At 33.5% G+C, this 26732-nt stretch overlaps 2 protein-coding genes across 2 annotated transcripts in view; one reads left to right on the forward strand and one right to left on the reverse strand.

Annotated features, from left to right (window-relative positions):
- Positions 1-26732, reverse strand: part of LOC149482626 (uncharacterized) — a 160619-nt gene that overhangs the window by 21669 nt on the left and 112218 nt on the right. The gene's annotated exons all lie outside the window — the stretch shown is intronic.
- On the forward strand, positions 17626-18588 carry LOC149482627 (uncharacterized). Its single transcript, XM_089703548.1, has one exon. It carries the CDS (start codon positions 17626-17628, stop codon positions 18523-18525), a length of 900 nt encoding a protein of 299 aa, XP_089559674.1. The 3' UTR covers positions 18526-18588.

The following is a 26732-nucleotide window of genomic DNA, read 5'->3' on the forward strand; positions in this document are numbered from 1 at the left end:
TTCAAAAAAAATTTTTTTGATGCCAATCGATCCAGTTTCTCATGGGGATCAAAACACTCTAAAAGACCAACTGAGGTATGAGTACTAGAAAAGTCAGAAATCGCGAAAAACTATTTCCACACATTCACTAAGAAAATAAGTGATTCAACAAAAGATGCGCTAATAGAAAACTCCAAAGAGATTTTCAGGCTTCAAAATTTTTTGTTTCTGATTATTAAAACACATACTGATAATAAGAAGAAACATTAATTTAATTAATCGGTTGTCAAAGAAAATAAAAAATAACAAAATAATAACAAAAAACAACATTTAAAGTGGTGATAAGTCCAGAATTTCTGAAATAATTTACATAAAACTTATGATATGAGATGCTCAAAGTGGTCACCGTTTTGACGTAAACATAGGTTTGTTCGTTTTACTACTGAGCGCGTAGCAGCCGACAACTTACACCTTGGCCACGGACACCGGCGGCGCGACCGACGGCGCGACGGGCGGCGCGGCGATTCGCGCGGCGCGGTAAGCACGCCACGGGCAGTTGCGTTCGCCGCCGCGACCAGTGTAGACGAGGAGACGAGATGGCTTTATCAAAGTTAGCTCGACGTTGTCTGGAGAGTAGCAGCTTTTTTGCTCAAGATTTAATGTTTGGAAGATACAGTGGAGTACACGAATTAAATAGAAATCGTGTTACAGACGGAGAATTCCACCAAAAATATGAAAAATATAGGCATGATGAAAAATTATGTTGCGGGTGGCTAGACTTCCAAATAGCTGGTCTAGCTAGAATTTCTGCAATAAAAGCTTCCGTCTCCATTTTCGCGAAAAAAAAACAAACTATTTTAAATTAAGTTCGCTCCGGGAGTAGTCGCCGCGTCTGCCGCTCGACTCTGTGGCCTGCGCCGTAATAACTCATACATTTGTTTCGATCGCTAGTCGTGCCGCGCGATTCGCTCGGGGAAATTCGCCGGTCGTCTCGCTGGTCGCCGCTGCGCGTGGCATGCCCAGTACATTTCCATACATTTGATTCATTCGCAAGACGCGCCGCCAGTCGCGCCGCGCGAATTTTCGCTATAGCGAATTGTCCGTGGCCAGCACGTTATTTGGGTGAATTCCGTAAAGTATTGCAGAAAGTGAATCTTTTAGTTCTTGAGCATTGTTGTATGATCTTTTATAAATTTCATTCTTTACCTTACCCCAGATGAAAAAATCTAGAGGTGTCAAGTCGGGGCTACGGGGCGGCCATCACCACTTTAAATGTTGTATTTGTTATTATTTTGTTATTTTTTATTTTCTTTGACAACCGTTTAATTAAATTAATGTTTCTTCTTATTATCAGTATGTGTTTTAATAATCAGAAACAAAAAATTTTGAAGCCTGAAAATCTCTTTGGAGTTTTCTATTAGCGCATCTTTTGTTGAATCACTTATTTTCTCAGTGAATGTGTGGAAATAGTTTTTCGCGATTTCTGACTTTTCTAGTACTCATACCTCAGTTGGTCTTTTAGAGTGTTTTGATCCCCATGAGAAACTGGATCGATTAGCATCAAAAAAAATTTTTTTGAAAACTGCCGATTTCCTTGCTGACCGTACATTTTTTCAAATATCTGTGAATGCAGATTAAAATTTCTCAAGAATTTAAGGATAGTCTCCTAAGAACGTTTTCATGTAGCTACAACGGTTAAGGTACCTGCCCTTCATGCCCCATCTTAACCTTCCACCCTGTATTATATTGATTATAATTGGGATGAGAGATAGTTTGAATTGAAAGCCAAAAAATATTATGGCAATTCCAAGTGCCCGCAAGAAAAGTAACAGGAAGACTTATCTTGCTAATGATAATATGCTCTCTATCAGTTCGCTACTTTGAATCACCCAAAAAGACTGAGCTAATTTTGATGAAGCATATATCATAGTAGCTACCCTACACTGGAATAATTTATAATTAAACCCACATAATTACCTCATAGCAAGTGACGGGGGCGTTCAACTAGTTAATCCATACTAATATTATAAATGCGATAGTAACTCCGTCTGTCTGTCTGTTACTCAATCACGCCTAAACTACTGAACCAATTTGCATGAAATTTGGTATGGAGATATTTTGATACCCGAGAAAGGACATAGGCTACTTTTTATTGCGAAATATGTACCTACCACGGGTGAAGCCGGGGCGGACCGCTAGTTTTATATAATTCTAGTAATATGACACAAAATATTAAGGTCAGTAGATTATACTGGGTTTATTTAGCCATTGTTTACGCTTATAAGGAAAAGTTCCTTTATGTAGACCACTGGGTAATATTTTCTGTTATGAGCGCTTGCGAAGTTTCAGGTTATTTCGTAATTTATAGGTATTACATACTCGATATAAGAAAAGTTATTTAATATTGACTACGTATAGTTTAATACACATTCTATTCACGTAGCTAGGTAGGTACTGCTAGTACATTTAGCTCTGTACCTATCTATTGAACTATTGAATCCGATTTTCAATACAAATACTAGATATTATGTAACAAGAATTGTTTATCGTTTTTTTTTTTTTGATACAAATGAAAAATACTTTTTAAATGAAAAATAACAAAATTATGTACCTAAGTTTGAAGTAGATGGAGCTGTGGTTGGAGCATTACTCTATTTTACCCGTATTTAGTGTAATATGTACATACTATATAGGTACGTAATGTATAATGGCTCTTTCTACTCCATATACTCAAATGGAATAATAATCAATTACTGTATTTCATTAATGAATACTTAAGAGTTTAGGATATCTCAAAACCACGGACATATATCAAGATAGACTAAGCGAGTGTATGTACTTCCCGTGTCCAAACTACGATTATGAAACTTACTTGACGCTGGCCTACACTCAGTCCGCGCTTGCAGTTCGCCAAGGAAAGACGTGAAGCTGAATAAAGTAAAATGCCGAATTACGCCGTTATAAACTGTAGAAACTCCACAGCTGTGAGTGGCCGAGTTAGCAGAGATGTTTCCTTCCACCGGTAAGTAATTTTCTAATCAGAATATGCACTATTTATTTTAAAATCAAATAAAGAATATCTGTGGAAAACGATCGTGACAAACACGGATACCAAATCATACGAAATGATTCGGAATACATTGCGGCTTTTACTTGGCACGGTAAAGATCGCGTCGTATGATAACAAGCAATGAATAGCGTCTTCTCATTTTTCTGTTCTCATTTTTCTGTCCAATTTTGTGGTTAGTGATGTTCATTTGATGCAACAGTTCTCGATTCTAATCGATTTTATAATCGAACAGATAAATGATAATTTGAAGGAGCAATTTTTCAGAAAAAAAGGCATAGATTTTTTTTGTCATTTAATACGACTTGACCTAGAACTTTTAAGTATTTTAATACAAAGGTACTAAAAATAAATATTATGACATGGACGCCATTAGTTAAAGTGTCATCTTGGGAGTTTTTTAAGAAAACTCCTTATTGCTTAGACTATGTTTGTTTTTTCAGTTTTCCAAGTAACCCGAACATAAAAGGAAAATGGATCGATGCAACGGGACATAAAGATTGATTGATTGACAGTTTCATTACTTTCTTTCGATGGCCTCTCTAGTACGTAGTACATGGTAACTCAATGGGCATATGTAAGAAAAAGCTAAAACACATTAGTTTACTTGTTAGAATATTAAAAGGTTTATAACTTTATTTTATCATCCCTCTGTCTATGGTAATTATCATTTTTCTGTCTTGAATCGATTTAGTAATCGATTACGATTCATTTATTTGACTACCTCTTAGACATAGATCTAGTTTGATCTGATTTCTTTCGATTTACTTCGATGGGATAGGACGATACTAGAATCGCCGCGCGAGTGGCGGCCTAATCGATTTAGCGTAAAATGAAATTAACATCACTAAAAAGCGCTCGTGACGTCATAACGCGTCAAGGTCAGTACAAAAAATATGACACGCTTGGTTTTCATACAGATCGCGGTACTTGCGTTGTCTACTTATATATACATGTCTGTGCTCAAAACTGTGTCTCAAATTATGAGTCGTGCAGGTGTTTGACATTTTCCAATAAATATGACAGGAAGTGTTAACATTTAGTTAATTAAAACATAATACAACCTACTTAATATGACCATAAATATGTACATCTTATATATATATAAAATTCTCGTGTCACAATGTTAGTCTGCATACTCCTCCGAAACGGGTGGACCGATTCTCATGAAATTTTCTGTGCATATCGGGTAAGTCTGAGAATCGGCCAACATCTATTTTTCATATGTACCACGGGCGAAGCCGGGGCGGACCGCTAGTAATATACAAAACTTAAGCCAGTTATTAAAGGGTGTTAAATGTTTAGGTACTTCTTAATATAAATACCTATTTTGTACATTTTCTCCTGCGATTTTAACTACAACCAGTTATTATTTAATATCCCTTGTACATGAAAACCTCGTGCAAATGTTATCAACATCGGATATACTTAGCACATCCGCTGAGCGCAGCCGAACGGAACGACTCACTCCATTTAACTCGATAACCTTTGGTCATCTAGCTTATATTATAGGATATAGATGTTTAACTAGGTAGTAGGTATAAAATAATTAATACAGTAGTATAATAACATTTAGTAGAAATGAAGTGAAAAGCATCATAATTATTATGTTCTTTTAAACTTACTATACCTACAGGTACACTATAGACTTATCTGCTATCGAAAATCTATATTTCTCAACCAAAAACTTTGCTCAAAACGTCAGGCACTCATTACACCTACTAATGATAATAACTACAACTTTTATTTTACTCATTCATACGAGAAACTTAGAACAGAACGCGTAATTTACTTTTGTAATTACAGGTGAAGGGTGTTAAATAAAAATGATTTTCTCTTTTTATAAACAGTTTACTTTATCTGTTTCCACTTTTAATAAGCAAAAAACGAGATCTATTTTACATACCATCTCCTATAAAATAAAGTAAACGCGCCCTAAAACTATCCAATTTCTTAACATCGCAAATAAACTTAAAAGAAACTCTTTCAATTTGCCCCGAGGCCGTGGTCTGAAAAATAAATCTTACATTCACGCATTCCCGATTTACTGTTGATTCGGGTCGGATCGTGAATGTACCTAATGGTTGATACCTTTTTAAAGACGACAAAAGTTTATATTTGTTTGCCATTCACTTTGTCGCTTTATTTCATTCGGTGTTGAGATTTTTCGCTTACTTTTACCCAATTATTTTTAGCGGGAATAAAGATTCAAGAGCCAAGTTTGAGAGTTTTCCCGCCTTGCTGTGGAATCTATAGAGATAATCAGAATGCTACGTTGTTTACTGCTTCTTTTAAAAAGAGAATCTTTATTTTTTTAATCAGATATTGAAATAACATATATAATCTTACTAAGTAGATCACAGATTTAACTAAATGATAGATACTATTCTTAAATCATATTACAATTTGAACAAACTCCGTGTTCTTAATAAAATATTGTATTTTCAGATTCAATAGTATTTCTTTTTTCTGAGGAAGATTAGCTATAGGCATCTACCTATTGAACAGTAGACAGTTAAACAATACAATTTAGTCCGAATTATAATATAACGATCGAACTAACCGATCCAAATTGCAAGTAATGAGGGAAATTAGTATGAACACGGGATTTCCATTACATAGTACGAATGCGGTAATCAAATCAATGTTCGTCGAATGTCATAGATAGGGTATAGGTAAGTACATAGCTGGGATTAGTAATCTATGTTGATAATAGAAGATATTATAGTATGTGTGAATAGTATTATTGGTATACTAGATTTCCGCCCGCGGCTTCGCCCGGGTTTGCAAAGGAAAGCCCGCATAGTTCCCGTTCCCGTGGGATTTCCGGGATAAAAACTATCCTATGTGTTAATCCAAGTTACCCTCTATATATGTGCTAAATTTCATTGTAATCGGTTCAGTAGTTTTTACGTGAAAGAGTAACAAACATCCATACAAACTTTCGCCTTTATAATATATATTAGATCTGCATGGGAATTAGGACCGGGTATTGTTTATCCGGCTCGAAGGACCATGACCGCCTCCTTGGTACAGTGGTTGACGCGTGAGCGTAGCACCGAGGGGTCCTAGGTTCGATTCCGGAGACGAAGAAAAAAAATGTCTCGGACTGATAGGACACTGAAGGATGATCACCTACTTTTCCATAAAGAAAATCGATCAGTGAAAGAGATGTATAATGCATCTGCCCCTTACCCCACTAGGGGACATGGGACTTCACTTTTATTGTTTATATGAATGTAAATTGATCACAAAATTTGTACATAAAATATACAGCCTGCAGCGCTGTATATTTTATGTTGTAGGTATAGTATATTATGTAGGTATTTAACGCATAATCAGAATTAAGTAACAAATACTGTATAAACTAACACACTTTCTATTTTCCAAAAAAATGTTTTCTAATAGTTATTAAAGTGAAACTTTTATTACATCGTCTCAAACTTTTTGGTCTGTGTAGCGCATGTCGCGTGTATCGCGGCTGCCGAGTAGGTATACCTACTCGGCAGCCGACCGTCTCGCGACATGCGCTACACAAAGCAGTGTTCGGAATCGTTCGAACAGTTTCACTTTTACCGTGGTTTCATAAAACCACACAACATTTTTTAGTACCTAGTTAATTTGGGCAAGCCATGTAGAAGTATCAACTTTATCATTAAATCTTACATCAGTACTTTTGCAAAAACTACTATGCAAATTTAACAATATAACAGTAATTTAAAAAACTCATTGCAATTAACCTTTAATTTAATACAACGAATGACATTAATACATCACAAATCGCGAAAATCAAAATGGCAGCCATGTTGACGAAATTGCCGCCATTCACGCCCCAACGAAATATTTCATTACACCTTTGATGGCAGTTAATGGACGTCCATTATAACTACGATAATCAATGGTAAACTTCATCAAATTACAGGAGCAGGTGAATAGTGACATCTATAAAGATTGCATGAGTTTTATAGATATTAAAGTAAATAAGTCACTACATAGTATAAAACAGTCGTTTTCTCTGTCCCTATGTCCCTATATATGCTTAAATCTTTAAAACTACGCAACGGATTTTGATGCGGTTTTTTTAATAGATAGAGTGATTCAAGAGGAAGGTAGGTATATATTAGGATTCAGACCACTAACCAACTATCTGAGCGAAGCCGCGGGCGGAAAGCTAGTTTTATATAAAGAGAAACGGATTTTTTTCAAAGGGAATGTCTTTTTCTTTCCTACAAATTACAGTGATTCCTTCAAAGGTTATAAAACGCGAAATATGTGTAGGTGAGATACAATGTATATAACTATTCTGTCTGATATATCTGTATGTTTGTTTGTTAATATTGTAGCATCAATTACTAGTAGGTATACCTAAGGATCTTATCCAAAGCACAAAATATGGTTGAGGTGAAACTTCTTTGGCAAATTTCAAAGATACCATAATCGTCGCCATACCCCATGATGTGACGGTATAACCATGACGCGATCATGAAATTTTACTCTCATAGCGCCTAAAGAAGTTCCACTTCAAAAAAAATTAAACATTTGACAACTTTTAAATAAATATAATGGTTTTATAGTCCTCATTATGAATTTACAATACGACAACTCCTCAGAGACGCAAAAGCAATTTTATACTGCAATCCACTTCATAAAATCTATTTATTCAAACCTATACAAAGAGACTACAGGATATGGGACCACAAAAAGTTTGATAAGTTATTATAGTTTTGCATTTTATTTTTTGGTTTGATTTGACTATGCGTATCACGATTCACAGTGCCTTTTAATATGCAGTGTGGAAATTTTCGATGGGCCCTAGAGGGAAAGTACTTGAAAAACTGAAGATAGCGAATTTTGCTGAAAGGAAACATTCCCTTATTTTTTTTCATATATTTTTTTGAAAATTTCCACACTGTTCCACATTTATGTAGTTATATGTTTTAGGGCGTAGTAGTTAAAATTTAAGAGTCAGTAACAGCAAAACAACTTCTTATCATTTAAATCTTAATTGAATATGAAAATATAATATTCAATCAGTATTACAGCACAACAACTATGAAATGTAAATTTTTCATAACGTTTCAGTTTATTTTATCCAGCTTTTTCATCGATGACAAAACTCTCACTAATAGGTATCTATCTGGCGTAACAAGTAGCTCAATTTACTGACAAAAGAAATACCACTCATGCTAAAATTATTTGTAATATTATTTAGATGGCAAAAAAATCAGCAGCTCCTAGACTATAAAGGTATGAAAACGGTAATAAAGTCATGGCGATGCGACAAGTCCCTGAGGCCTGAGGGGAAGAAAACGATTTAACGTGGCTTCGAGCGAGATTCCTAAAACTATTAATCCAATCCTATATAATTTTACCGCCAACCGAGTATGGACTTTCTTGTAACAGTGAAAAATCACTGCGAAAGTCACTGTTATAAATCACTGCAAAATCAAAGTTAAATTCGGCGTGATTTCAAATATCACAGCGATTTTTTTTTAACTGACTTCAAGGAAATTATTATTTAGACTTTATTCTGTTGTCTTTATTCTTTATTATTATTTTTAATAAAAAAACAGCGATCGTTTTCTATTTACGTCGCATCTTTCTATTAGATTTTTGAATATTTTTTTTTATGATTGCTTTAGTTATTTTTATTAAAAAAATCATCTATTACATTTAAAGCCATCTAAAACTTTGTAGGTATAGCCTGTATTTTTTGTGTTTTTGAAACCAGAAACCTACTAACAAGATGAAACCTACATTTCGTGAATTAGCACAGCTTTGACATTCCCTTTAATCCTTTCATCTTTGTTTCCTTTACTTAATTAGATGAAATTTTTGACACACATAAGGGCCTGATTATCATGACATATTATACCTAAATTAGCTGCCGTTGTTTATATGAGATTTAATAAAAAATCGATGTTTTGGTCATAGAATATAATAAACTAAAGAAAAGCGTTTTTAAAAAATATTTCACCAGTAAAGTAAACCAGGTACCTAATTTAGTAATGAGGTAACTGTGATGTAAGCTATGTATAATTTAATACATTGATAATATTAACAGTATTAACACTAAGCTTAATAATTCAAAGCTAAGAATATAATATCAAGATAGTTTAACTCATAAGTCTCAGTTATACATAAGCTGAATAAAATATATTTAAGTGCCAAAAAAGTATTTTCTGTATCTAATGTACTGTATCATTTTTTTGGGAATAAATGTGTTTCTATTCTATTCTATTCTATTCTAAAAATCTCTCGATCTACCTTTAAAACGGAAAATAAATAAAAAATTATTAATTGCACATCCTTGAAAGTAAATTGAATAATCTTTGATAATTTAATCACTACATAGTATAAAATAAAGTCGCTTTTCTGTCCCTATGTCCCTTTGTATGCTTAAATCTTTAGAACTACGGAACGGATTTTGATGCGGTTTTTTTTAATACATAGAGTGATTCAATAGGCAGGTTTTAGTGTATAATTTATTAGGTTTGAAACAAAGCGGGCGAAGCCGCAGGTGGAAAGCTAGTTTTTAATAAAGTGAAACTTTTCATGCCTTCCACGTAAATTATTATATTCAAGCCAGCATAAAAATACCTTTTATACCTTGTAACATAACGAGCTGAATTTCCATTATAAATAAACGACATAGAATCTAATAAACAGAGTCGACGCTTCGAAAAGAAATTTCTCGTCATCTTATTTGATAGAATTTGACACAACTCGACACATTGAGAATTTTATATATAAAGAAGATGAAGGTAGAGATATTAATAAATATTTAAACCAGTTACCACTTTGTTCTTTGTGAAAGTATTTAACAGTGAAATAGTCTGGAACTTAATAAAATAAATGTGAAATGATTTACTTTAATAGAAAATAGGTAACTATGTGAACTACAAATTTTACGTTAATATAATGATATTAGAACTGTGTGGAATTTTAAATTTACTCTGACTACTAAAACAAAATAAATCGTAGTTTTAACATTTTATGCACTTCATATCTACCAAGATAAAGGATAACATTTGTAGTTTGTTTTATAAATGATATCTTTATTAAAAACTGAAAACTGAATAATATATCCTGAAAATTTGTTCAACAACAGAAAGCTATATATTCTATACATTTTTTTATTCTTTTTCCAGGTCATCCCGGATGACCATCTAGTCTTTTTTATTAACTGGCAACTCTCGTTTCCAATATTCATTGTTAACGTTCACACTGTCAATCTGTCAATGTCAAAAATATATTAGTTTGCGGTCAAACGTTTCAAAGAGAAAACTTTATGTAACAACGCATCACATATTTCAGTATGTAACACGTACTGCTTTCCCAAAAAAATATTTAAATTGTAAAGAGATTCTCTTAGAAATCTATGTTTATTTAAAACTTAATAAATTAAGCTAGGATATCAACCATGTTCAGAGTTTGGGTTCGCAATGGGCGAAAAAAGAATTTTGAAAATCGATCTACAGTTAACGGAGAATATTGGTTAATTAGTTTTTAAGCAAAGAAGTAACATTAAAATTAGTTTGCGTTACAAAAAGTTATTATGAAAAATATTAATGGATATTTTAAAATTCATTTATGACTTTCGGACCTTAATATGATCATGTTTGCACAAATTACGTGTGTAAAAAAGAATAAAAAATATATACATATTCAACATTGTTTTTATAAGTTTTATATTTCGCGGTTTATCTAGCCTATAAATAAACATAGTTCCACGTGAATGAAACCACAGATAAAGGAATTTATATCACAGATAATATAATATACTCGTAATTTATATAATGTATGTATGAACGTTTCCATAATAAATCAAAGCTATTTTATTTGCAAACAAATGCGTTACGTGTAAATGTAATTCATAGGGAGGTAAATTGGGTGTGGTGTAAGTTACGAGCTTCCTATAAATGAGGTTTTTGTTAACATACTATAGAGGCCCGCGGGTTTCTCTGTGTTTCAATTTTTCTTAAAGTAGCTAGTAGGTTTCCTTATATTATAAACTGGCGAGTGAAAGTGTCGTCAAAATAGAATCGTTTTTGATGAAAATCTAATGAAATACGCAGACTCATTAGCCACAAATTGAGATAAAACAAACGGGCACGTCATTTCATTCGTCTAAAAATCCAATTTATTTTAATTATATAATTCAATTTAATTATCGGATAAATCTTTTAGGTAAACACAGAAATAAAATATAAATTAAAACTTGAACAATATTTTTTTATAACTCTTATAAAACATCAATGTATGTGAGTGATTGGTATACCTACAACAAAATCTTAACTTAAATTTGTGATTCATATCTATAATAGAGTCCAAAATGTCGACAGTAATGAATGTTGAATTTCCTATTTTTATATTATATCCAATCGTCACTTCTTCAATCTTCAATGATCCACTTTTATTTGATAACAACCTTTCTTATTATCAAACAACTTAAATTTATGTCCACAATCCATATTATGAAATAGAAACGGTCAAAGATTCCTCCGTGACGCGAACATATTATAACATCTTCCTCTACCAAAACATCTACACGGGAAAATAAGTTCATTTCAAATCGCTCTTGCACCAAGTTAAAAATGGTTGTATCTCATGAGTGAAGGCACCTCGTATATACCGGCGTTTAATTTCCGATCCAACCGCGCCTGACACTGCATCTAGCTGTAGGGCATTAGGGCTGTAGATAACGTCATTCGTTTGTTTTACTTTTAACAGCTAATTCAAATCAAAATCAAATCAAATCAAATCAAATCATTTATTTATTTCAATGAATAATAACTAATTTTATGAATAATGCTCATTTTATGTTCTGTAGTACGAGTGGTGAAATTTTAACCACCAGTTGATTTACACACGGGAACATCGATTTTGTCGTACTACGGATCGATAGACAGATTCAAAGAAAGTTTGAAAATTTTATAGAAAAGAACTTAAGAAAATATAGTTATTGTATTATTACAGGTTTGTCAAAAGTTGTATACGAGCTACGGCCTTCGTTGAGCCTTAGAAACAGACGTGTGGATTACATGTTTATAATAATAAAATAAAAAATACAAACGAAATAAAGTTATTTTAAGAAAATATTCCCGATTTGTCTCAACCACATCGGACCTAAGATCTTGTAAAACTCTTATAAGACAAACTTCTAAACTTATTTAATAAAATGTCCAAGTTTTTAAGAAATATCTACAAGCGGTTTCAGTTTATAAATAAAAAGGATGTACAAATTTCTTCGTTCACGCGTTTTATAGTCGGTTTAAATTAAATCGTGACGATATTATATCGCATCGTGCAACCTGTATGTAGGTACCGATTAAAATGAAAATAATTGTAAGAGAGCTTAAATTGCTCATTCTCATTACGATTAATCGAATCAGATAATTTGAAGTCGAATATTTCGTCAATGTAATAGAAGTGAAAAAACTAAGCATTAAGTTTTCTAAGTTTTCATTAATTGCATCTATAATGGATATTGATATTCATACTTTATAGATACTGACGTATATTTAAGTATCATGTTAGCATCTACTTAATACATATACAATCAATTAAAGACCAACACTCTTTTCCACGGTCAGTCAAAATAAACTCATTCGACGAAACCAATCTTATCGTCACGACCAAATGTAATCGGAATCTTGCTCTACAAGAATTTCATTGGACATTTTATTAAAATACTTCCCTGACGGCAAAGAAGTAATACTTCCTTCAAGAATTTATATAGTAGTATGGCAGAGAGGCTTTGAGGTATATTAACATTTTGTAGTTTAAAATCCTTAATATTACTACGAATTTAAATACGAAAGTAATTCAGTCTATTAAAATTTTACTATTAGAACCTGCGATGAAATTTGCGATAAACTACTTACTTACTTACTTACTTACTTACTGGAGTGGCGCAGGGACCCAAAGTGAGTCTTGGCCTCCGACAATAAGAGCCTCCATTTGACTCCATCCTGCGCCATCTCTTGCCAGTTTTAAATCTGGAGGGTGCGCAGGTCTTTGGCGATTTCGTCTTTCCAGCGGTACCTGGGACGTCCAACCGGACGGCGTCCAGATAAACTAGCTCTGGGTAATTAATATACTTTTTAACGAAATAAGTCCTTGGACGACGGACGTAGAATAAAGTTACGTTTGCTTTACAATTTAAGAATTTTGTTGATATACTTAACTTATAACTCACTCTTCATCACATTACATTTTCCATATAAATTTTAATACGTTTCCATTTTCTTAATTTCACCCAACGCTACACCAGAAACAATATCCGCCCAGTTAATAATAACCAAAACCATCCAATGATCATTAAAAAACGATTCCACTGCAATATACTCGACGTAATCCAGTTCAGGCCGGTTGGAAGCGGCGAAAACCGGATATGTACTCAGCGAGTGTTCAAAAAGGATTTTATTAAGTGCAAAACTTCGATCGGGAGCAGTCTGTGGGCGTAAGAAGTTGTAGCCGAGTGAATTTCACGATTTAACATTGTATTTCTCCCCCGGGGAGTATTGGCAGGAAGAGCGTTCGATTTTTGAACGTTAATTGGGAACGTTCATTAAGTTTTATGTCTATTTGAGGTGGTTAGGGTGGATAGGTTCGTGAGCAAATTTTGAAGTTAATTTGTGTTAGGTAGACGTTTTTTGTAAAAATATGATCATTATTTAATTTTATTTCACCAAGATACTTGATAATTAATTATAAAACAAATTTTGTCACCTCTGCAAAACAGACAAAAATGAAAAGAGATACGGTCATTACAAATTGTCCTTGATTTGACACTACTCCTGAATTTAGATGGAAAAATAAACATATTTTTTAATTACAATACTGTCTGAATTAATTCAAGTAATCCTTACATTTATCCAAAACCTATAACTAACTATAAACAGATTGACCCTTACGCCCACAAAATCAACCGCAAACCATGTTTACACCTGACATAGATATTGCAGAACCCTACATCTGTGCTACTGAAAAGTGAACGCTAATTCCTACGAAATAGGGTACATTTTATTTTGTGTACTGTAATGTGTAATTGCGGTGGTATCTAATTACGAAGGGAACAAATCCGGAGAACGCAACTATGTGACCTTTGCTTATGTAGGACATATTTCACTGTGAGAGGTAATTGCATTTTCCTAGTTTTTGGGGAAATTAAGGATTTTGCGGGTAGAATTGAAGTTTTATTGAGCTTTTCTAATGTTTATTGAAAAAGAAGTAATTTGGTATAACTTATAAATTCAACTGCTTTCGTCATTAAGTCGAGACATGAAAGACGGTTTCATACTTTACTCATCTTCTTTTTATTAAATAGTATATAACAATAATATTTAAAGGTGGCTTTTATTGTTACAACTGTAATTGTAACATTTACAAAAACCTCAAAAGTTAGGTGTTTTATTATGGTCCTAACAAGGTAGTTTTACCGACCAAGATTTTCAATGAACTGCAGTTTTAATCACTAATTTCAGAATTCTATACACCATCTCAAGTGAACTAGTAGGCAGCACTAATTACACGACTCGACAAAAAAATTTTCGTTCTTTGTCCTAAAGTTTATACTATTATTTTCCAGTTAGTTATGCACAAAAACGAAAAGAAAATACCTTTTTTCGGTGTAAAGTTTGCTTTTGTGATAGTTATAATAATAATACTAATTTTTCAATTTTTTCATAAATTTTAATCGATTTTAATATTTTTAAAAAGACCGCGCGGTGAGAGTGGGATATTAACGTTTACACTGTGCCGCTAGATGGCACCCGAGTGGTAAACAACCATCAGGTATTATTTACAAGCCCAGAATAACTTAAAATGTCGTCACGAAAGTGCAAATACGATGCTGATGCATTTTGTTTTATATGTGGTCAATTTATTAAAGTTCGAGACGTGAAATATGAACTAAAGACATCTCACGTTCTCTGTGAAGCCTATGAAGCATATTTTGACTGTCCTGTACGGAATCAAGATAAGCCATGGGCTCCACATGTTGCTTGTAGATATTGTAAAAGGTGTTTGGAAGGTAAGGCAAATTCCAATTACAAATTTTAAGGCCATGGGCTGCAGGATGTCATTAAAAGTACATATGCTGCATGCTCATTTGGATAAATTTAAAAACAATATGGAAGCCTATTCCGAAGAGCAAGGAGTACGTTTCCATCAGGACATCATGAATTTTGAACAACGCTATCAAGGCCAATACAATGAAAACATGATGGGCGACTATATTTGGGGTTTATTGAGAGAAAGTAGCTATGAACATAAAAGAAAAAGTAAAAGTGTGCACTTTTAAGTTATTTTCCACTTTTCTGTAAGCTAATTTGATAGTAAAACTTAATAAAAATAATAAACATTTTTATTTCAATAGTTTTATTTTCAATCAAAAATTAAAATCCGAGATTTTTAAAAATTTCCTTCAATCAGTCTTCTAAGCACAAAAGCAAAGTTTTTCATGCCATATATTTTTTTTCCGTCTAATTACGACCTAAACTACGAAATTTAATGCTTTGCAATCAAAGTCAAATTTCATGGTGACCCGTTGTTATAATTCCCCTTAGTATGTAATTTTATGAAATTACAAATTATACACCTACATTAAGCGCAAGGCAATATTGATAATTCTAATCTGACGTATTTTACTAAACGGTTGAATTTCGTTTATTTGTGCCTCTATACACTATAATACTTTACTAACTTTGTATATAGGTTTCGTGACAATCTAGAAAACACCCGCCGAAACCTATAAATTCTCAATAAACTCAAACACGTATTTATTTAATTAGACTTTTTCTAGAAATACTTTTGAATCGTCTTAAGTCTTAACATATTTTTATCATTTACCTACCACCGATTCGGAAAGCAGTATCTATGGAGAAGATAACTAATAAGTAATAACAAATTAATAATTAGACCGAAATTGTAACGACAATCCCTAAAAATAGCAAAATCTAGAAAGGAATCCATTACAGTATAAATAACATAATGTATTGAGATGAAATCTCCGCAACTATTCATCTTGTGACTCAGCAAGACCCAGATCAACGTCGCGTCGCTCCAACTAATGTTACATGTATAAGTTTATATCGAGTTTGTTTTTCATAAATTTAAGTATCTTCGGCTTTAAGTTAAAAAAAGTTTATTTTCAAGGATCTTGACTTATAACTAAGAAAATATTGCTAAAGTATAAAACGAAGCTTAGCTTAGTTTAGCGCTTTCTGTGTGTTTGTATGCTTACCTAAATCTTGAAAACTACTTATTTAAATTTCTTCTACTTTTTTTCTTACGGTTTCCTTCTAGGTTTCCTATGTATAAAACGTGTGAGGCGTGCACTTTTGCCAAACTTTATTTATAAATGTTATCATCAATACCATTCGATCAATGTGATTCTTATCTAATACTAGCGGCCCGCCCCGGCTTCGCCCGTGGTACATATGAAAAATAGATGTTGGCCGATTCTCAGACTTACCCGATATGCACAGAAAATTTCATGAGAATCGGTCCACCCGTTTCGGAGGAGTATGCAGACTAACATTATGACACGAGAATTTTATATATAAGATTAAACAAATTTATGTTGTTTAATTTTCCGTACCTATGTAGCGTTATTTAGTCAGTTCGCAGAAAAGATAAAGCATGTATCTGTCAATATGTTACTACATACATAATCCATTAGGACATAAAATAACAAACTTTTTGCTTGTGAGTACCTATATAAATGGTAATCTGCACATTCCCTACGTATCCGAAACTTTAATCAGAACGTCAACATTCTATTTTTTATTTGCTTACATTAACCACGGAATTTAGGCTTCTAGAAAAATCCAGTAAAAGAGGAAAGAAAACTAACAAAATATTTTATATATTGGCTAGCATTAGCTGCAAATGTTACAGGATCTTAATTACAAAGAGCAATTAATCTTTCGTTAATTAAGTGGCCCTGCTTTCTTCATCAAAAGCATACCTATTAGGTATATTGTACAGGGTGTTAATACCTATATCCATCTACTTTAATATATTTTCTGTATAATGAACCTCTTCACTACATATTTAATTTGTCTCTCCAAACAGATACGTATCCTACCGTATGGAAAACTTCGCGTGTTACACCGGTTCCAAAGAGTGGCTCCAAAGTGAGCATTGAGAACTATAGACCTATCGCGGTGCTATCTACTTTTGCTAAACTACTAGAAATTATTTTAAATAATCACGTCTCACAACAAATAAGTTCTCGATTATCGGATTGTCAGCACGGTTTTCGTGCCCGTAGATCAACATCAACAAATTTAATTAATTTCGTCGACTACGCTTCTAAAAACTTAGATCGGAAAAAACAAATCGATGTCAGTTATTTCGACTTTAAAAAAGCGTTCGATCGCGTAGATAATGACGTCCTTTTGCGCAAATTTTCTATGATTGGTTTCACTCCCAGGCTGGTAAAATATTTTGCAGACTACCTCCGGGATCGTTTTCAATTTGTACAACTTGGTAGTTATCGTTCAGATCCATATGCCATCAATTCTGGTATCAGTCAAGGCAGTACCCTCGGACCTACTCAATTTCTGGTAATGATCAACGATCTTCCAGACGTTATTAGTTCTTCCCAGTGTCTTATGTTTGCCGACGATCTCAAATTATACCTGGCTATAGGAAGTATTGAGGATTGTCAGGCATTACAAAACGATATAAATAGCGTCTGCGAATGGAGTAAAATGAACCGTTTAGATCTTAATGAGGCAAAATGTAAAGTAATGACTTTTACTAGGAGTAAATCTCCACATCTCTATGACTATAAAGTTTTGGATAAGGTTGTAGCTAGAGAGAATTCGATTCGTGATTTAGGCGTATTATTCGATCGTTCCTTAAGTTTTAATGACCACATAATTGATTTATGCCATAATGCATATAAAGCCCTTGGATTTATTTTTAGGCAGACTGCTCGTTTTAATGACAAAACTGTTATCACTAGCCTTTATTATGCGTTTGTACGTAGTAAGCTTGAATATAACGCTATCGTGTGGAGCCCGCATGAAAAAATTTACACGTTAATGATTGAAAAAATTCAACGTAAGTTCTCAAGATGCCTTTTCCGGAAGATGTATGGATATTATCCCTACTTATATCCATCCTTGTACGTTACGGGGATGGTTGGAATGGATACACTCGAGCTACGACGCGAGCGCGCGCTTATGGTTCATTATTATCTGCTGTTAAATAGCAAAGTTGACAATCCCGTGGCACTGGGGGCCTGTGGTGTGTGGGCACCGAGCTGCTCCGTGCAGTGGCGCTCGCGTCCGCTGTTCGCGGAGAGCCTGCTCCGGACGCGAGCCGCTTGGAGTGCACCCACCCATCATGCACTCAATTTGTTAAATAAATTTTTACGTGCTAAATCTGAAGTGGACCTATTTAATGTTAATATTGTATCGTTTGTCTCTAATTGTACCTTATTTTTAAGTCAGACTTTGTAATAATTGTTATCTTTGTGCGTTTTGGTATGTTTTGTACTGTAAGTCAAAGATGTATAAATAAATAAATAAATAAATAATTAGTAAGGTTCATTTTTGGTAATCACTCTGGCTTTCTTACTTCCAATAGGTATACTCCTTTATTAAGAGCAGGATGAGACCCTTTATAAAATTTGTTATTGTATTTTAAATGTGTCACTGGTTCTCTTTTTGCTTGTAAATTAAAAAAGACGTGTGGCACTCGAGGACTGCCGCGGTAAAGCTATTGCATAGCATGCTTTCAAGCCACACCTCCGCGCCCGTCGGAGTGGGGAGCTGTGTGGGGAGCGTGAGGTTTTTTCGTTACGGAATTTCTGGATTCGGTCCCCGCGCTCAAGGTCCGCGCTAGAAGCTATGCAATAGCTTAAAACGTAAATATATATTTTTTCCACTTAATAAAAATTTATTGAAACAAATCGAATTCTTTAAAAGCACAATTGTATGGTTATATTAAAGTTTAATAACAATTAGTGCTTCTGGTCCTATTTTCTCACATGGCAACCTAAATTCAACTTCTATCTATCTAGGTTTCCAATTAAAAACCTAGCCAAAACGCTGACCCGTTCTGGCGGTGACACAAAACGTTCAGTCGAATATATGGAAAATATTGCAGCCAGGATTGCATGTTTAATTTTACGCTCAGAGTCTTTGTGGTTTATTTTTAAATTTCTTTTATATTTTTTGTATTTTTAGGTACTGGAAAGAGATGGTTTTAGGTTAAAAAATTCAAGTTACGTAGAGAGTTATTATATTAATGTTTCATAGCTAGATAAATAATATATTAAGAATTGAAATTAATTTTTGTCACAAATTAAATTTCAATCAATTAAAAACGAAAAGGTTGACAAATCTTGAGTCAAAAATTGATATTTTTATAAACCTTTAATATTAAATCAATGTAATATCAATATTTCTGTAATATCAATATTTATCTGTAGTATCAATATAATTTTTTAAATTTTTACCTTACAGCAGTAATGATATATGTAGATGTAACTTACCTGAAACAAAAAGGATTTAAATTACTTAATTAATTTCACAACAAATCTTCAATCAATGACAATTTCAGACGAAACCGTACTCAGATCGTTTAATTACTTTTTGTGTTATGTAAATCAAAGGAAACCTTAAAATTGTTTGTTTAGTTGTTACATGTTGGAATAACAACCATTAGCCATGTATTAACTACTATGCGTGCCAATTATGAATAGGACTGTCAAGACGCCATATTGTTCAGTAATACGCGCTAGCTTCATTACCAAAGCGTATGGTGTGCAAAAAAATCAATAAAGAAATTATATTCAGTTTAAATATTTAATGTACGCTTTGTTGGTATTTCTAATACATTTCACGCCAAATATATTATGAATGAGTAGGATTTGAAAATAAAAGCACGTATATAAAAAAACATATATATTATTTCAGTTTTTATCAATCGGATAATATTTCTTCTACACCACTTAACACAGCGTCATCGTCGTCGTATTCTGAATCTTCATTGCTGTCGCTGTCACTGCTATCTCCGCATTAACTATGAAAATGTTAACTTTTTATGAATACTGTTTCCACACCTGTATAATTAATTTATCCATAATCCATCAGTGAAATTCAATAAATAGTATTTTTTAATGAATATAACGATTATACAATAATTAAATATAATCATGAACAATAAAAAATAATTATATGAAAAATCTTTTTCGCACATTTTTTTGCTGGCAGTACTAATTTGATAGTTTTCGTGTGAAGTTGGCAGCAAACGCGGTCCTATTCTTAGTTGGCACGCATAGTACATAATATTAATTAATAATTTATGATAAGATTACTAGAACAATTTTTTTAAGAGAAAAGCATTTAGGCGCGTTGAGAGTAAAATTTCAATTTCATGGCAATACCGTCACGTCATGGAGTAAGGCGACGATTTTGGTATCTTTGAATCTTGCCAAAGAAGTTTCACTTCTGCTCGGCACACGCTCTCTTATAAAAGTTGTATTGAAAAAAATATACTATTCGTTCACATAAATTTTACTGAAAAACAGAAACGTAGCGTGCCTTGGCGGGGCCCCGTATAAAAATTTGTTTGGGGGCCCCTAGGAAGGGTAAAGATTTCTCACAAAAGCGCACGTTGGGGGCCCCCTTGGCGCGGGGGCCCCGTATAATTGATACGGCAGATACGGCGGTAGCTACGCCCCTGCTGGAAAATAAAGTCAAAATCAAATCCAACATATTTATTCAACTAGACTTCTTTCTCAAGTACGTAAGTTTGAATAAAAATATTGGTTCGGAAAGCAGTATCTGCAGAGATTAGCCGGCAAGAATCAGATGCTCTTTTCAAATCATATAAATTTCATTCTCATTCATAGAAATGATCTCGAAAATTCTTTGTCTTTAAGTAAAAAATTGCATGGATTTTCATCTAGGTACCATACATTAATTATTACTGGCTTTGCCCGTGGTACATATAATATTATATAGCTTATTGGTACATATAATATTATATAGACATAGCTTATAGCATTTAGGGATCACTTACATATGGAACCTGTGCATGGAACAATGAAAGAATTTTTGATTTCGGGCTCGTAGTTCCTGACATTAGCATGAACAAAACCTACAGTTTTATTATACGTAGTAACTTTACTAATCGTTGACATTATTAGGTTTAGATAGTAAGTAGCCTACGCCCACTTTCTATATCCACAAATGATTTTAGTCACTTCGATTAGATACGTGTAATATTCAAGACCAATCCAACCAAAAATAAAATGTTTCGTGATAAAACCAAACGTTTTATACTCCTCTTAACAGGCTAACTAAATAACGCTATAACACCATTATTCCTTTAATCTGTCCACGAATACCGCCAAAACTACTGAATGTATACACACGATCATACCTAAGTGCCAGGACTCAACTCTCATTAGCGCATAAGTCCCACTGTAAGTGGTTATCCCGACACCTTGAGTCTCTTTGAGTTGGTGGTATGGCAACACTGGATAAGCGAGCGATTTATTTTTGGTGTGGCAATGAATTCATGGTTTTACCTACTATCATTATGCCAATGTCAAAATAATGAGGCGGAAAAGTTAAACATTAAAATATGTAAATAAGTAAAAATGTTTGTTCGAACCATGAAATACACCTGAACCAACAATGTACCTGAACTATGTTTACTAAATTGAATTACCATGAACATTTTAAAATATGAGCTCTCTACCTTCGGTGATTCTATTTTGTTCTCATGTTCATCAACTTAAGAATAACGTAATTAATTTTATTCTACAAATATGAAAAATAGCTTTCCGCTTCTGCTTCCGCTAACGCTCGTCAATATATCCACGTTCTTATTATACTCGTAAACCCGAAAAATTCAGTTCTTCACATACAATCTGTAAAGTCTAGACTTTTTAACACCTCAAAGGCATTTCTACTCTTCTAGTTTGTAGTTATGGCGAACTATTTTGCGGTTTTTCAAGTGGCGAAATACGAGGTACAAGACTACAGACGTAAAAGAAGCCTGAAGCTATAATTATATTATACATTTTTGTGTTCTTACCTTAAACTTATGCCCGCGGTTTCGCTCGTGTGGTAATCAGATAAAAGTATTTTTAATAATAATCCAAACAAGAACATATTGTATAAAAAAGTTGCTTTCCACCGTCTGTGTGTCTGTTTGCGAAGATTTTTAAAACAATGCAACGGATTTTGATGCGGTTTTTTTAATAGGTAGAGTTACCTATTTTAGGGAAAGTTTTAGTAAGTATATATTTTTTTTTTTGTTTTAGACAAAGCAGCCGAAGCCGCGGGTGGAAATCTAGTTATCCGTAAAGAAAAGATTGCAGATGCATCTGTTCCAATGATCGATATTGACTGTGATATTGGTGTAGGTGAAGACAATAAAAAAATGAATCCTATACATGTACCCCATACTACATAAGGACTTCTATCTCTCTCTCTATCTTACCTAAATATACAGGGTGTCCCAAAAAGTAGTGATGAACGGAAGCTGGGAGGTAGAGGACCAAGAGGGCTATCCGAATCACCCCCATGTGTGTTATGCGATTTTTCGTATTTTCGGAGTTATTACATTTTTTTCAATTTTTCATCTATCGCCGAGTACGATGAGATTTTTATTTATGGTGACGTGAATTATTGCGCTAGATGCTTGTTTTTTTTTGTGTGCTAAGCTGAAAGATAGGCCAATTCAGTATGGTAACATTTACTATCGTTAGATCTTCGAATGGAATAAAAAAAAGAATTAAATGCTATGAAAGATAAAATTACCCAGTATGTTCATAACTTCAAGGGCCCATAAAAAAATAAAATCACATAAAAAAGGTTTTCCATTTGGCTTTTAAAAACTTGCTCTATCGATCAGGTAACTACCCTAAAAATTTCATTTTATTATTCTGAAGGCTTCAATCGAAAAATTGAAATCTAAATGTGGTAAGTGCAAAATTTTTATTAACATGATGATTATTAAAACCAATAAATAGGTGTTTAAAAATGAATTTTTTTTAAATAGCCCCGCTGTTGCTCAATGCAAGTGCGACATCACCGTAAAAAGTTGTCTTTTTAATGTCTGAATGCTCTTTTATCATTTTTAATGGTTTCTTCTGCTACTATGAATTTCCGGGTTATTTCGTCCAAATTGTGGCAGTCTCTCGTCTTTGTAGTATCCCCACGGAAAAAATTCAATAGGGTTTATGTCCGGAGACCGTGGAGGCCAGGCTAAAGGGCAAAAATACCCTGAAAGATGGATTGGTCGTTGCAGCCTGCGCATGCGCCGGTGACGCCTGCTTTAAAGCCTGGCCTCTACGGTCCCTCGAATAAACCCCATTGATTTTTTTTCAATGGGGATACTAAAAAGACCTCGGCTACTTGAGAGAATGCCCCAATTTGGACGAAATAACCCGGAAATTCATAGTAGCAGAAGAAACCATTAAAAATGATAAAAAAGCATTCAGACATTTAAAAGACAACTTTTTACGGTGATGTCGCACTTGCACTGAGCAACAGCGGGGCTATTTAAAAAAATTCTGGTAATTAAACACCTATTTAGTGGTTTTAATTATCATCATGTTAATAAAAATTTTGCAGTTACCACATTTAAATTTCAATTTTTCGATTGAAGCCTTCAGAATAATAAAATGAAATTTTTATGGTTGCTACCTGATCGATAGAGCAAGTTTTTAAAAGCCAAATGGAAAACCTTTTTTATGTGATTTTATTTTTTTATGGGCCCTTGAAGTTATGACCATACTGGGTAATTTTATCTTTCTTGGCATTTAATTCTTTTTTTTATTCCATTCGAAGATCTAACGATAGTAAATGTTACCATACTGAATTGGCCTATCTTTCAGCTTAGCACACAAAAAAAATCAAGCATCTAGCGCAATAATTCACGTCACCATAAATAAAAATCTCATCGTACTCGGCGATAGATGAAAAATTGAAAAAAATGTAATAACTCCGAAAATACGAAAAATCGCATAACACACATGGGGGTTATTCGGATAGCCCTCTTGGTCTTCTACCTCCCAGCTTCCGTTCATCACTACTTTTTGGGACACCCTGTATAGTAAAGCGTATTCAGCTAAGATCAAAGCTGTTTAGGGTGTACATTAAGCCGCAAAGCATTGTGCCAGGACAATAGGCACTTCGTTAAATATTCAAGAGTACTCACCACGTGCTTAGCGTAGGGTTGCGGGTTTTTACAACCTTGGCGTTCGGATTTTGCCCTGGGACTTGTGAAAAGACTGGGACTTGTAATAAATGATGCGTAATTTTTGTTAGTTTTGCACGGGATACATCTCAAAAAGGTGTGGTTTATTTTTTAGTAGTAATGTAACTGCAAATTTTTCCTTAGGACTCTTTTTTGTCTTTTTGTAGAAGATATAATCAATAGTTGCGAATTGTATACAGGTACATAAGGATAGCATCATATTTATTTTTATTAGCATGGCTCAAAATAGAACAGAAATAATATATTCGGTGCAATGATATCTCTACAAATTCTAAGAAATATTTCCAAAATTACGCAATTGTTTTAAAGACTCTTAAAAATTCCAATGAAAAATTCACTTAGAACAAATAATAGATATTCTGACGTGAACATTACACACAGACAGTATTGATTGCGGTATAATCATCAATAAACAAAGGCTAAGGCCTAACCAATAAAAAACATAATCAAAAATCGGGTCAACAAAACCGCCAAGTGAAATATCATTCGCGTTGAAAATTCCTAACCAATAAATATTGATTGGTTTCAACAGACAACGCTTTTGTGAAACGTACTTACATACGATTGTACTCACATGTTATGTAAATTGTTATATACTAGGCGCTTGCTGTGGTTCCACTCGGATAGGCTATTAAAAGTTTGAACAGTTACTATGTATCATAATTTAGGCGAAGACACAAATTCAATAAACCGTTCAGCAGTTATCTATACTTAAAATTATAAAGCTGAAGTGTTTGCTTGAACGCGCTAATCTCAGGAACCACGGGTCGATTTGATGAATTATTTCAGTGTTAGATAGTCCATTTATCGAGGAAGGTTGTATATCATCACGCTTAGACCAATGGGAGCAATGCGGGTAAAACCGGGGCCAGCTTGCTAATATAAGTGACTTAAATAAACATTTCGTATAGGTCATGGTTATGGGCCATTTAATAAAAAGAGCATTTTTCATAATACCCACGCATTGTTTATAATTGGGGCAGTGGGCTTGTAAATTGTAACCTACAACCGGGCATAACAAAAACTGACCTTATTTATATTAGGTCCATTACGATATTCAAAGAGAACTTGAAACTAACAGACAGACTGACAAATTATTTTACCTCAACACTAACCTTCTCATTGCCTATAGCGAAAATAAATATGTCGATATGTCACCAATATATCTCAATGTGTTAATACAGTCTCGACCAAACTCAATGATCAACGCCTCTTCTAATTTACAAATTTAAGCAATATACTCAATTTACACCGCCCACAATAAATTTGAATATATTTTGCAAATATATAAGAACTAGCTTTCCACCCACAGTTCCACGTATTCATCTCATTATCTCACGACAGAGATCAGCAAATTTCCGTTCCTTTTCAACCCCTTCACGTTTTGTTTTCGTGACATAATGTGCCCTAAAAAGCTTCTTTCTAAATAGGTAATAATGTAGTATAGACGATAAATTTTGAATTTGAATTTGAATTTGACATAAAACTATGTTAGTAATTGTCGGAAAACAGGCTAAATGAAAATTAACCCGCGATGAAACTTCTACAACCTGTTAGAAAACCGACCACTTCTATACCAAGACGTTATTGCTAAAACTATTTTAATGAAGTATGCATTTAAAGATTAGTAATCCAGTCTGTAGGTATTAATGCTCTACAAAAGGTGGCGTAGAAAATGTTTTGAAACGATATTGTTTAGGTATGAAAGGTTAATCAAAATCCAAGTTTTCGACCTTGACGGACCCAGGCGCTAGCCGCCATCTTGAATTAAAGGTGCTAAAATTAGGTATATTTTAAATAACTTCTCTATTGTTTACTAAATCACAAAAGTGTCTATGAGGGGTTCAAAGAAGACAAAATTACCTACATTTTTTTCATACATTATTATTCTGTAAGTCTTAAAGGTAAAAAGTTACAAGCGACGGAAATAATAATATTTACAGAAATCATATAATTTTAATTTTGTTTAAAAATTGTACAGCTATCATTTTTTAATTCTCTTTGATGGCCCGGGCTGATTAATGGTGGCTTCTTCATTATCGTCGCTGAAATTTTCTGTTTCATTGTCCGTATTTTTAGTTTCCAACCATGAAATTTCGTCATCATGACCAGAAGAAATCGAAGACGCTGGAGCACGCTTTCTAGTAACTTTTTACGGAGGGGACATGGATAAGGAATCCTTAGAAGATATCCGATATGAACGATTCGTAAAGTTATCAATAAAAAGTAAATTTAATCGACGAAATTTCATGGTTGGAAACTAAAAATACAGACAATGAAACAGAAAATTTCAGCGACGATAATGAAGAAGCCACCATTAACCAGCCCGGGCCATCAAAAAGAATAAAAAAAGATTGCTGCACAATTTTTAAACAAAATTAAAATTATATGATTTCTGTAAATATTATCCCATCAAAAACATCCT

The sequence above is a fragment of the Colias philodice genome, chromosome 14 (genome assembly GCF_061535455.1).
Source record: "Colias philodice isolate Cphi_HAF_F1 chromosome 14, ilColPhil1 Martin Lab GWU primary, whole genome shotgun sequence".
Classification (NCBI taxonomy): domain Eukaryota; kingdom Metazoa; phylum Arthropoda; class Insecta; order Lepidoptera; family Pieridae; genus Colias; species Colias philodice.